Below are 11,917 nucleotides of genomic sequence, written 5' to 3'. Positions count from 1 at the left end.
CTTTGGTAACACACACAATGAGTTATGGTGTATCTGCACTTATTTCCTGAAGGACTGTTCTATGTTGCTAAAAATCCTACTCAAACTGCTCATTGATTTAAGTGCCCAATGCTCCCTGTTTGACAAAATCTTCATTCCTTAATTAGGGTTGCTAATGACATATATCAGGGCTGTTAATCCCCCCATGCACAACCGGGCACAAAAAATAGACAGACATTGGCCCATCAACACATCACATGTTAGCACGTTTACAAAAATCCACCACTCTAATGCATGCATGCTTCATGGATGGATAGAATTGCTCTCATAAAGAAAGAAAGAAAAGTAGTGTATTCTCATGTCTGTTGTTATTTACAACATTATATACAATGCTGGTTTCAATGCACAAGGCAGCTTCAGCCTAAGTGCTCAAAATAATCTTCTCAAACTAAATAAAACTATAGTCTTTCTGGCCGTCTGTAAGGCGATAATACAAGGGAACAAAAGCACAAGATCATGACATGAATTTCTTCAAAGCATTATCTATTGTTTCTGATATCAGAGAAGAGTCAGCTGTGATGATGTTTGGACTTTCAGTTGGAACCATATCTTCTTTATGGTAGCTTCCACTCCCACGAAGGAGCCTCTCCGAGCCACAGCCGTCTACCCAACCCTTCAGTATAACTGTTTTGTGTGTGCCTGAAAGGAGCTCTTCATAGTCATTGTCGCCGGTCTCGCCCACAAACACAAACATGTTGTTGATGTCTGTTCCCCACCTTACAAACAGATACCTGCAAAAAATATCCAAGATTTATGAGTTGAAAGTAGGGAGTACCAGGGACAAAAAGTGCAGAAAGAGAAGGTCATGATAAGGGAGATCCATTTTTGAGGACCACCATCTCCCCTTTTTTAGGGTCCAAATCATATTTTTAAGCTCACTAAGCAATTCTTTATGTGCCCATTTTGGAAGTCCATTCCACCCCTAATGGCTCTAATTTGGACCAAAGTCATAGAAAATGAGGTAGTTCTGGACACTGCACTAGACTTGGAGGATTGAAGTTTGGAGTCCCAAGAATGGGGACATTGACCACCATACTTGTTGAGATGTGAAATTGTGCCCCCAGAAATTGAACAAAATCATACCTGAGTGCCTGTGCTCGAGATGCAAATAGAGGCATAATATACAGCTGTGATTCGTTCTTGCAATAGAGGACATGGCATCGCAACCCGCGCATCCGCAAGTTTTTGCGCAGCTCCTCGACTCTGAGAGCCTGTAAAATGCCAAATTTATGGAGAAGATTAAGGACCCAGTGTTGGGTATGGAACTTGATATCTCTATGGGATCATAGGTAGTAGTAGTTCACCTGAGATGGGTCTATGACTTTGTATGCAAGGCAGTGTTCATTTGAACAAGCTTCATCCTCCACAATGGGCAAGGACTGCCTGTCTGATATGTTGTCACCAACACAAACCAAGATCTTGGCCATGGACTTTCTGACACCCTCTCTGCCCCATCGGTGATCAATGTGCACCGAATAATCTTGGTCAACACAGAACTGCGATTTGGAGAGGCTGGAGGCATTGTCAGCATAGACATCTGGATAATAGATCTTGCTGCCACTCCCACATATTAGTGCATCAAATTCATGTAGCTGTAATCCTCCAAAATTCAAGAGCTCGATCGTCTCCGACAATCTCATGGCTGTTGACAAAATGAATCCAGACCCATGTATGGATGGCTCTTTTTTTACTTCTTTGATTATCTCTTGAATGGCCTCTAGCATTTTCATGCTTGGCTTTCCATTGGTCTCGTAGGCATCGATGGCAATCACAAACACTCTCTTCATCTTTCTCTGCCAAAACTTTTTGTCTGCAACATTCACCTGGTTGGACTCATTATTGTCCTGCCCGGCCTGCCCAGCTTGCAGTTGCATTTGAGACTCTAGAAGCTCTGATCCATTTCCTACCGACTTCTCATCAATGGATAGATGTGTACGCACATCCTTCAAAGAGTCCCTTGTGAAGTCTTCATCCACTTGCTGCCGGTCCAGCAAAGCACCATCTTGCCACTGGTGATGCTGCATCCGGCACTGTGAAATGCGAGCAAGATAAATGCGGCAGTGCTGCGGCCAGGAGTAGTAGTTTATGTTGCTCAGCCCGTTCTGTCGACATTCGATCCAGAGGTTTCGGTCAGACACGAGTCTCACCAAAGTATCAGCAATATCCTTTTGGTCATGAGGATCTATCAACAGCCCATTCTTCAGTGCCTGCAAATGAGGAAGCCAAGAAAAAGGTTAGGACCAAGGTTCAAGCAAAAAAGCACTGGGATGTTTTGGTATGGGGAGGACACATCATGCAACAAAACTGCCAAAAAATCACTCAGAGAAGAAATGTGATGTCTTGGTATGGGGTATGGGAAAGAACACCACCATGCAATATACTGTCAATAAATGACCTATTGTCAACAAAGAGCCTTTATAACCAAGTGTGCCAATGGGCAAGATTTCCTATCCATGTCTGAGATGGCAATGGGACGACCCAATATGTGCAAGCAGCCGTAATTAAGGTCAAAGTTCTTACTTTGTGGATGTCCACAGGGCCCCCATTCTTTGTCGCAACTGTAGGTATGCCATGAGCAGCTGCCTGCCCAACAATTCAGAATGTAACGTTAACTTCTGCAAGCTTCCATAAACTGAAGCAGACGGATCATACATAACACTATTTCTTCATACCTCGATAAGAGTAAGACCAAAAGGCTCCACCAGAGCTGGGTTGATGAACACCCCCTGTGTGTTTAACATATCATAAATGGGTAGTGTGCTCATTAGAAGAGTATAGAGTGAATGGTAGTGATCATATTGTGAAGTGAAAGATTCAAATGCCTTATACCTTAGTTCTTGCCGTGAGCCTGTAGATTTTGGGAACATCAGACTGCTTGTGATGCTTCGGGTAAGCGACAAGTCCATACAGATTGTACTTGTCTATGAGCTTGAGGATTGTTGTGAGAACAGTAGCATTCCCACCTGACATATCATCTATGTCGTCACGGTTTCCCATAATGAGAACCTGACAGATGTTTAAACAGTCTTCATGTAAACAGTCTTAACAGATGCAAGAGAGAGTGGATAAAACTTGCTGCAAAAAGATCTAGGTGGTTGGTCACATCACCAGGTTAGCCAGCTCTCTCAATAGGCGGCATTCCCCGAAAGCCTTTACCAATGTGGTCAGGTTCTTTTTGGGATCAGGTCTAGCAAGAGCCAGGATGATGGGCTTATGTGGGTTACTGAAAAAACGCTTGATCTGCACACATCAAAGTTGTATGCACATAAGTAATGCGGTCATTACTGCACATAGGCATATGGAAATCCCAGTGACAAGAATTTGACATCTGGGACGTTGTGGAGATACCTCTCCCCAGATAGAAGGTTCAGGCTTTGGTGACATTGGTTCACCAGACAAGATTCCTGTGTCAATGTCACCCTCTTCAGCATCCGGTGAGACAACACTACTGAAGTCCATTCCAGGAGGTATCACCTACACAATCCATCCATGTATTCCAATAAATCAACTTTGAGTGTAATACCCTATAATTTCCCATGGGTACACAAGGTATCATCCACACTCACCACCATGCGTGGCATGTAACGCCCGTGGCAGCTCATCCCTTGCTTCGACCGGACTCTCAGGACCCTTTCAAGCGTGACATCAAAACCATCATACAAACCCCATTGCTCCTCTATCTCCTGTTTTGTGCTTGTAATAACAATCTCGGCACCATCAAGAGAGAGCTCTTCTGCCTCGATCCGTCGCATGATTCTATACATGCTGTTTATGTCTTCCTTGGATTGACGGCCTTGTTTCAGAAGCTGCTCCAGTTTATTCCTACCAAGAGAGTGGCCAGTCAAAACCATGGGCACATTCAAGGCACCAGAGAGTAGATATGCTATGTTGCCTGCATCTGCATAATGCCCATGGATGACATGAGGCCACACATGCCGCTCACCCCCATGAATGTGTTCCCCAAGAGCCCTTGTCATGTTAAGTATATGCGCCAAAGCACCATCAACAAACTCTTGAATATAAGGCCATAGACGCTCTTTGGAAACATATTTATCCCGTGGACCACATGGAATTCTAACAATGTAGGCTCCACTGCTTTCCCCAGAACCCTCTGCATCTCCATGGGTTAACATCTCTGTCGGTTCACCATAACTCCAATCAACATCTGGCGAGCAGATTTGGCGGGTAAGGAGGTCCACCCTGTAAACCTCTGGCATCATGGCTAAGGCCCTGGCCAGCTCTACGACGTACTTGACCTGGCATGAACAATAGGCTTAAAACTTTGAGTTCCAAAGACCTAATCTTTCATCTAGGACAGCGGAGTATGTAAGAATGTAGCAATCAACCATATACCTGGCCACCGGTGTCAGAGTCCCTACCGAGCTCCATGTTGTAGCCTCGCACAAGGCCATGCAAGCTATAGAGGTTGCCAGTGCAGAAAAGAGTGTTAAAAGCTATATAAATGATGGCCCCTCCAATGCAAATAATCATTTAGGCAAGTGATACCTTATCAACACTATGTACAAGGATTTCTTTCTCTGTGGTTGCTGCTGCTGGATGAACATGTCGAAGTTCGAGTAGTTCCTCAATAGATTTGGTGTGCTGGACTTGGAGCCTTGCTCTGGCTTTTCTCCATCCGATAACTCGGATAGCTCTTTTGAAGCAGCTCTGTGGCCTTGCTCCCTTTCGTAATGGCGTCGTGCCAGCTTTTGTGCATCTTCCCATTCAATCTGCCACAAAATATGCTGTCAGTAGGCGATAGCTGCCATCATAACAGAAGTGCAGCCACATTCATTCTGGTCACATCCATTAGCGTCCTGTTTGAGGTTTGCGTGTCAAGTAGTAACTAGATGGTCAACACATAGTAGCTCTCTCTCTCCTCTCTCCATCTTGGTCTCATCATGTCATACATGGCAATCAACTACAACACATGACCGAGCTCTTTCTCTGTCTCTGACTCTCTCTCTCTCTCTCTCTCTCTCTCACACACACACACACACTCACACACACACACACACGCACACACACACACACACACAAAGACATGCATTACAGGGGAAAAAAAATGTCATCACCTGAGGTTAGCAATATAACTGATCAAATGCTCTTCCATTGCAATTTAAATGCTTCATACCCAGCAAAAAGTATACTCTCTCTCTCTCTCTCTCTCTCTCTCTCTCTCTCTCACACACACACACACACACACACACACACACACACACACCTGTTTCTTCTTTCGGGTTAAGTGCCAAATTCTCCAGCATAAATTCTCCATCCTATTGTTGCGTGTTTGGGCACTCCTCATGGCAATGCTCTGCAACATACAGGAGGCTCATTAAATTCGAAAACATATTTAAAAAAGGAATTGAAAAAAGGGATACAAAAAAGAATAAATGGTAATTAAATTGAACTAATTCCAAATAAAGGTAACTGCATTGGACGAAAGACAAATCCGAATTTTAAAACAATGAAACAAATTAATTATGAACAAAACAAGGGAAATTCGAATGAATCACTTTTTTTAAAAAAAAAAGGAAAAAGAAAGAAAAGAAGAGGCAGATTAAAAGGATTGATTATTCGCTTATGTTTTGTGACAGATTGATTTAATCAGATAATTCGAAACTTTGTTAAACAAAAAGGATTAAAACCGACCTTCATCCATGTTTTGTAGAGGTCTGTTTCGTCGTAGCCGCTGGTGACCTCTTCCACAAAGAATTTGGTTGGGTTAATGATGCTTTTTTCGGGCCTTTCTTTCAAATTAGTGCCGTTGGTGTGCGCCTGGTGCTTGGCAATTACCGCCCCTGCATCCAATATGGCCTCTAAATAGCCGTTAATCCACTCGTTGCCATCCATAATCACCTTCGCCTTCGTCACCGTGGCAGCAATTGTGGCCTCTGCGAGCATTCAATCATGCAGAAAATGCGTAATTAGACACCCAAATCATCAGCAAGTCGATTATTCCTGAAATTATTCAACGTTTGTGCAAAGTCATAGAGCCCAAATCATTATCTTTTCCTATAATTGGCAACAATTAGTGCCCAATTAAAAGCCATTTAAGGACGCTAATTGTACACTCAGCTCAACAGATGGGATTACAGTTAGCTTCTCTTACGAGGGGATTTTCTTAATCATGCAATTTGAAACGTGATCGTAATCGCGGGAAGAGATGAGTGCAGCCAGCCAACAAGTATAAGAATGATTAAAAGCATAGGTAAATGATCACCTCTAGGCATTGAGACAAGCTTGGGTATCGATAAAACCTCTTCTAACACAAAAATGAAGAGCGCCCACAAACAATGTAGAGGATGAAAATGAAATGCATGGATTGAGATGCTGAGAAGTACTCACAAAGATGGTGGGTGCTGTTCTACCTCTCTCCTCTCTCTACAATTTAATTCTGATCACAGAGCTTTCCATTGTGTGTGTGTGTGAGAGAGAGAGAGAGAGAAAGAAGATGGTGATGAATTAATTGTTTTTTTTTTGGGGGGGAAGGATGATGATCAAGAGGAAGAGAAAATATGACTTTTTTGGCTACTACGTTTTGAAGAACTCCCACCTTGCAAGTATTTATATAGCTCCTTTTGCACCATAGGATTGTGTATGGTTACTACTATTGCCTAAGTTACCACCCTTCCAAGGTGAGCCTTAACTGCTAGGCTATTGTCCTCACCCCTAAAGGAGTCCTTAAATAAGATAAAATGGGAACATCCCTTCTCTTATAAGGATTACCCTTCAAAATATTGTTTTCCACCACTATTAGTGGTTTCACACAAGAAATTACAAGGGCATCCAAGTTTCACCACAATTCAGATCGAGGACCCTCTGTCCGCCGCCCAACCATCAAATTCCTATGGAGATGCCCAATTTGCATTGAAAACACCATAAGTGGACGAGAAGCACGATTTGTGAGTGGTTCAAACATAACAACTAGCATGGAGTGGAGGAAGATAAGATCTTTCATGCGGAGAAAAAAGCATGACCAAGAGATTTCCTACCAAGCTTCAAAAGGTGAAGGAAAGTTTCCTTGTCACTACAAGAAGAAGTAACTTTTTAAGGAGAAGATTTCTTCTACCTCACATTCACTCACATGATCCCCCTTGTTTGCTTATTTTCCTACAGGCTGACTTACTCTCTTCTCTTCTCTTAACTTTTCTTTTTAGAGATTTCTTCCTACAACCCCCTCATAAAGGCTCTTTTGAGACCTACCTTCCATTATTGACCTTAACTCCTCCCTCACTAGCATTATGCTTTTCCTCCTTCAATTGGTCACTTTTCACTTTAATCACATGACATTTTCTTTCTCATTACACACCCTACGATAATGAGAATCATAGAATATAAGCATTTCTTTATCCTTACATGCGTCCTTTTTTGCCACTAAAATATGTTGAGCTTGAAAAGTTCATATCACTACTTTTTAGCCCGCATTATGGCCTTCCTTATAATGGCCTCATATTATTAGAGACTTTACAATGATTGCATATTGCAACCTAGGCTTTAGTCCAAGACTTTTCACATAATTTCATGAATCCAAATTTTAGAAAATGCACTCATGTTAGTGCATAGATCATACAAATCTTTAGTTTCTCTGCTTGGGCACAAACTTTTTTGCATGCCATAATATTGTTTTCTATTATAAACAGGTTTCCCAATAGGACGTGCCTATATGAATTTGAGTGAATGCTACCTCAAGGTTTTCTTTGCCCGTGCAATTCATGTCAACAAATAAGTATACTTTATATATTCCAAATGAGTCCTTGCCACCTATCTTAGAAAAAAACCTTCAAAATTTTTCTTTTTAAGTTCTTTTAAAAAGAAAGGAAACACATGGAAATAGATCATGACTGCAATCTATCAAATCAATACTATTATGTTTTGAAAGTTTGCCTTTGGCTTATGTGATACCATTGTTCAAGTATTTGGAATGTTAAGCAATATATTTAACTACAAATAAGTATTTAATGCTTTTATTAGATTCAATTCATGTGAAATGTATATAAAGTTTATTCCCATTAAAAAATAAAAAAGATAAGAATCTATCATAAAAGCATGCACCATAGTTTCATACATCTATGTGCATAAATTTATAGCATTCTACTTATGCTTTGCCAGATATACATATAATTATCTCTAATATGTTTTTTGGAAATATATTTATATAATATACTAGTAAAAGATAGTTTTAACATGTGTTTAGATCTTTATGCTTTTCAAAGATCATATCTTGAAACATATCATAGCTTTAACTTATTCAAGAGGGGGGAGTATATGATCAAATTTAACATCACTCTTTACGGATATACAAGTGTTGTTCTTTAGATTCTTGAAAAGTTGAGATGTAAGAGGAGTGCAAAGGATAGTCTCTAATGCATAATAAGTGATGCTCTTACTCTATTCTTGATCTAGGATGTCCATTTTAATGAGTGTGCAACATTTATCATGCTCTTATCTTTTTTAATAATACTCCCTCCCTCTCTCTCTCTCTCTCTCTCTACCCTCTCTCTCTCTCTCTCTCCCTCTCTCTCTCTCCCTCTCTACCCATCAATTAAGTCATGAGTTACTTAGGCTTTTCTCCAACGATGACTACTAATTCACAGTTGGAAGTGGGATTAATAGTACACCAAGCTCTTTTACTTTAGAAAAATCCTCCCAACCTTGTAGACTACCTTCACGGTAGCCACATAGTCTCTTACTTGGTCTTACTTATATTAGAGTTAGTACCATGATTTGCTACATGAGCAGTACTCACCATCCACATAGACTGCAAAAAGCTTCTTCGATTTGATTTTAAACCTATTTGTAAGGTATTAAAAAATAGTATAGTAATAACAACTTTCAAGGAGGACATCTACAAATTTATTTAGTTATTTATTTGATAAAGTGGACTTAATGATTCAACATTTTCTTATAAGATAGAAAGAATAAAGATCTCATAAAGATAAACTTATTTTGAAGAAGCAATTTAATATCTAAATTTATAAGGATCATCACTCTAAAGGCTCCTCTCCTTTAAACATATTTGTGGTACTTTATATATTTCTCTTATTCAAACCATCATCATTATAATAATAATTTCCATTGGGACCTTGAACTTCTTATGTTGGTAATGAAATCAAAGAGCCATGTGATAGATGAAAACTATGTGTAGACCATTGGTGAAGTATAATATTCCTTAGATAATCCAAGCATAAAAGTGTAGAAAAAAAATATTCTTCAACATGTCTCAAATTGAATGGCTGAATTGATCGTTATATCAAGCATATTATGTAGTGCATTATGATCAAATAATTTTAAACCATACAATTTTTTGATCATAATGCACTACATAATATGCTTGATATAACGATCAATTCAGAGATTCAATTTGATACATGTTGAAGAATATTATTATTGTTATATCAAGCATATTATGTAGTGCATTATGATCAAATAATTGTAAACCATATAACATGAAGCTATCTAAAGGAAGAGGAGGGAGATATGTGTGTGTGTGTGTGTGTGTTTTAATGATAAACAAATATTGATAACATGAAGCTATCTAGGGGAAGAGGAGGGAGATATGTGTGTGTGTGTGTGTGTGTGTGTTTTAATGATAAACAAATATTGTTATATCAAGCATATTATGTAGTGCATTATGATCAAATAATTGTAAACCATATAACATGAAGCTATCTAAAGGAAGAGGAGGGAGATGTGTGTGTGTGTGTGTGTGTGTGTTTTAATGATAAACAAATATTGAAAGGTTGCATAAGAAAAACAATATCATAAACACATTGTATTAAGGAAACATGTGGAAATGGGGAAAGTAATTATGATGGACTTTGTGGAGAGTAACATTGAAAGAATGCCTTATAAGAGTTGCATTATCATTCGAGTGATAGTAATTGGCAACTACATCTATTAGTTATAGTAGGACTTTCTATGTATTTTATTGTAATCGTTAGTAAGCATAAAAGGCATGAGAAGAAACATTATGCAATTATACAACATGCCTCTTTTTCAAAAAGTTACATATGTGTTAGCTCCTTAGTCTTTGTTCTTAGTGTATTTTGTTAATCATGTTATTTGTAGTTTTTAAATCTATTATACCTCTGTGTTTGTAATTTAACCTAGACATTCTTGAGTTCCATCTCTTCAAATTAATCGAGTACTTTAATGTTTCCTCACCATCCATGTCTAATAAATCTAATTTATGATGCAACATCTTCAATAAGCTTGTCAAATATTTTTGGCTCTTTTAAAAGGAAGCCACACTTCGCATTCTTGTTGACCAAGGTGTTAGCAACAATCCTTTCCTTTTAAATTTATCTCATATTGGTCATCTCTTGTTTGTGGATCGTATTATCCCATGAGATTTTTAGATGCAAACAAATGAAAACATTTTGCTGGATAAAACTAGGTACATTTGTTTAGAACTTGTCTACTTCTTCACTGCATCAACATTTACTATATTGAGTTACATTGCTTGAAATGTGAATGAGGCTCATTTTTTAAGAGGTGGAAATTACTAGAGCATGAATGTAGAAATCCCCTTTGTTGTCTATTGGTATAGGCCCTTTAAAAGGTACTCTTCAAAAGGTAGTGGCAAGGATAGAGATGGTATCTCTACAAGGATGTTACAACTAGCCATTTTAGCAAGAATGTTCTGAGAGGTAGTATTGTCCTTGAAATTGGTGTTTTTTACCACACAATATTTTTTTCATTTTTAGGAAGAATGTTTTAGGAAATCTTTTTTGAAGCCTTGGTTTTCCTTAAAACATGTTTTTTTATCAACATACATTTTTGATATTTCTTGATTCGTGGTCTGGGGGGATGATGCAAGGCTATATAGACATGAAAAAATGTGGATTTGAATAGATGGATTGAAAGATTTAAAAAACTGTATTATAAGATCTACATCAAACAATGTAGATTTAAATAAATGGATTTCAAGGTAGTATGATAAATATAGAGGAGCATCAGCTAGATTAGCCTTGAAATGTGTAGATATAGTATGATAAATATGGAGGAGTATTAGATAGATTAGACTTGAAATGTGAGGGGAAGTAGTTCTTAAATTTAATGGCCTTTTATCTTTAAATGATGTCGTCAAAATTTAGCAAAGGTTAAAACCACATGTTCATAAAATTACCAAAGCATGCTAATATAGTGTGTGTGTGTGTGTGCGTGCTAATATAGTGTGTGCACGTGCGTGTGTGCGTGTTTGTAAGATTAAGGTAAGCTATTGTAAGATTAAGGTAAGCTATTGTAGGGTTTGTGTGTGTGGGTTGTGGTTTTTTTTTGGGGGGGGGGGGTTGTAACACTACATGGGTTGTGTTTAATTAGACTAGTCGAAGTAGGCCAATGGCTTAGTGAGATAAAGGAAAAAATCTAATAAAGCAAAGCATTATAAATTAAGTTGTTTGGTTGATATGCCCGAGGTTATGGGTTTAAACCTTCTTGGATAAACCCCAAATGATACTATCTTGTAATGTTGCCCAAGAGTGTGTGTTAGGTGTGGTTCTTTGTAAAAGGGCTTGCAAGCCTCTGAGAGGAGTGAGTGTTAGGTGCGGTGCTTGTAAAAGGGCTTGCGAGCCCTTGAGAGGAGTCCTCTCATTCACTAGGAATTAGTTGCACTAAATTTTGTTTTAAAAAAAGGAAGTGTAGACCATTTAGTTGCACAAATTTTTAATTTTTTTAAAGGAAGTGTAAGAAGCAAGGTGAAAATTTTCACTAAGCCTACCACTTAGGTGGGTTTTTTAACCAAATAAAGTGTGGTAATATTTATAAGTATAATAGGATAAAGACAAGCATAAAGGCATACTCAAGTCCACAATGCATACCCATATGCATATATCGATAATGAAAACCATAATGAGAAAAGGTAAAAAACATTGGT

The 11,917-nt window shown here is 38.7% G+C and overlaps 1 protein-coding gene across 5 annotated transcripts; it reads right to left on the bottom strand.

Moving 5' to 3' along the window:
* Window positions 1-308: 308 nt before the first annotated feature.
* LOC147603561 (putative sucrose-phosphate synthase 2) lies at window positions 309-7,135 on the bottom strand. Of its 5 annotated transcripts, none has more exons than XM_086796367.1 (14): window positions 7,112-7,135; window positions 5,692-5,933; window positions 5,264-5,353; window positions 4,546-4,769; window positions 4,393-4,456; window positions 3,606-4,295; window positions 3,388-3,513; window positions 3,148-3,279; window positions 2,869-3,045; window positions 2,712-2,765; window positions 2,560-2,622; window positions 1,344-2,246; window positions 1,123-1,250; window positions 309-770 (listed from the first exon to the last, which is right to left on the bottom strand). In XM_086796367.1, the coding sequence occupies exons 2-14, from the start codon at window positions 5,890-5,892 to the stop codon at window positions 494-496; spliced, it is 3,129 nt and encodes a 1,042-aa protein (XP_086652493.1). In that variant the 5' UTR covers window positions 5,893-5,933; window positions 7,112-7,135; the 3' UTR covers window positions 309-493. The 5 variants fall into 5 exon arrangements, with proteins under 5 accessions (XP_086652493.1, XP_086652489.1, XP_086652491.1 ...); XM_086796363.1 differs by lacking the exon at window positions 7,112-7,135 and adding an exon at window positions 6,596-6,721; XM_086796365.1 differs by lacking the exon at window positions 7,112-7,135 and adding an exon at window positions 6,388-6,583.
* Between the last annotated feature and the right edge of the window lie 4,782 nt (window positions 7,136-11,917).

The sequence above is a fragment of the Cibotium barometz genome, chromosome 63 (assembly GCF_041138505.1).
Source record: "Cibotium barometz isolate CiBa-2024 chromosome 63, ASM4113850v1, whole genome shotgun sequence".
Taxonomy (NCBI): domain Eukaryota; kingdom Viridiplantae; phylum Streptophyta; class Polypodiopsida; order Cyatheales; family Cibotiaceae; genus Cibotium; species Cibotium barometz.
Note: the sequence above shows the minus strand (reverse complement) of the source record. Positions and strands in the feature narration are given on the sequence as shown.

Bases quoted from the DNA above. Each gene is read 5' to 3' on its own strand.
- LOC147603561 (XM_086796363.1), bottom strand. From the start codon at position 6,629: ATGGTGCAAAAGGAGCTATATAAATACTTGCAAG. The intron at 5,934-6,595 runs GTGGGAGTTCTT...GAATGCTCGCAG, and splicing joins GCTATATAAATACTTGCAAG to AGGCCACAATTGCTGCCACG. The intron at 4,457-4,545 runs GTATCACTTGCC...CAACCTCTATAG, and splicing joins TTGTACATAGTGTTGATAAG to CTTGCATGGCCTTGTGCGAG.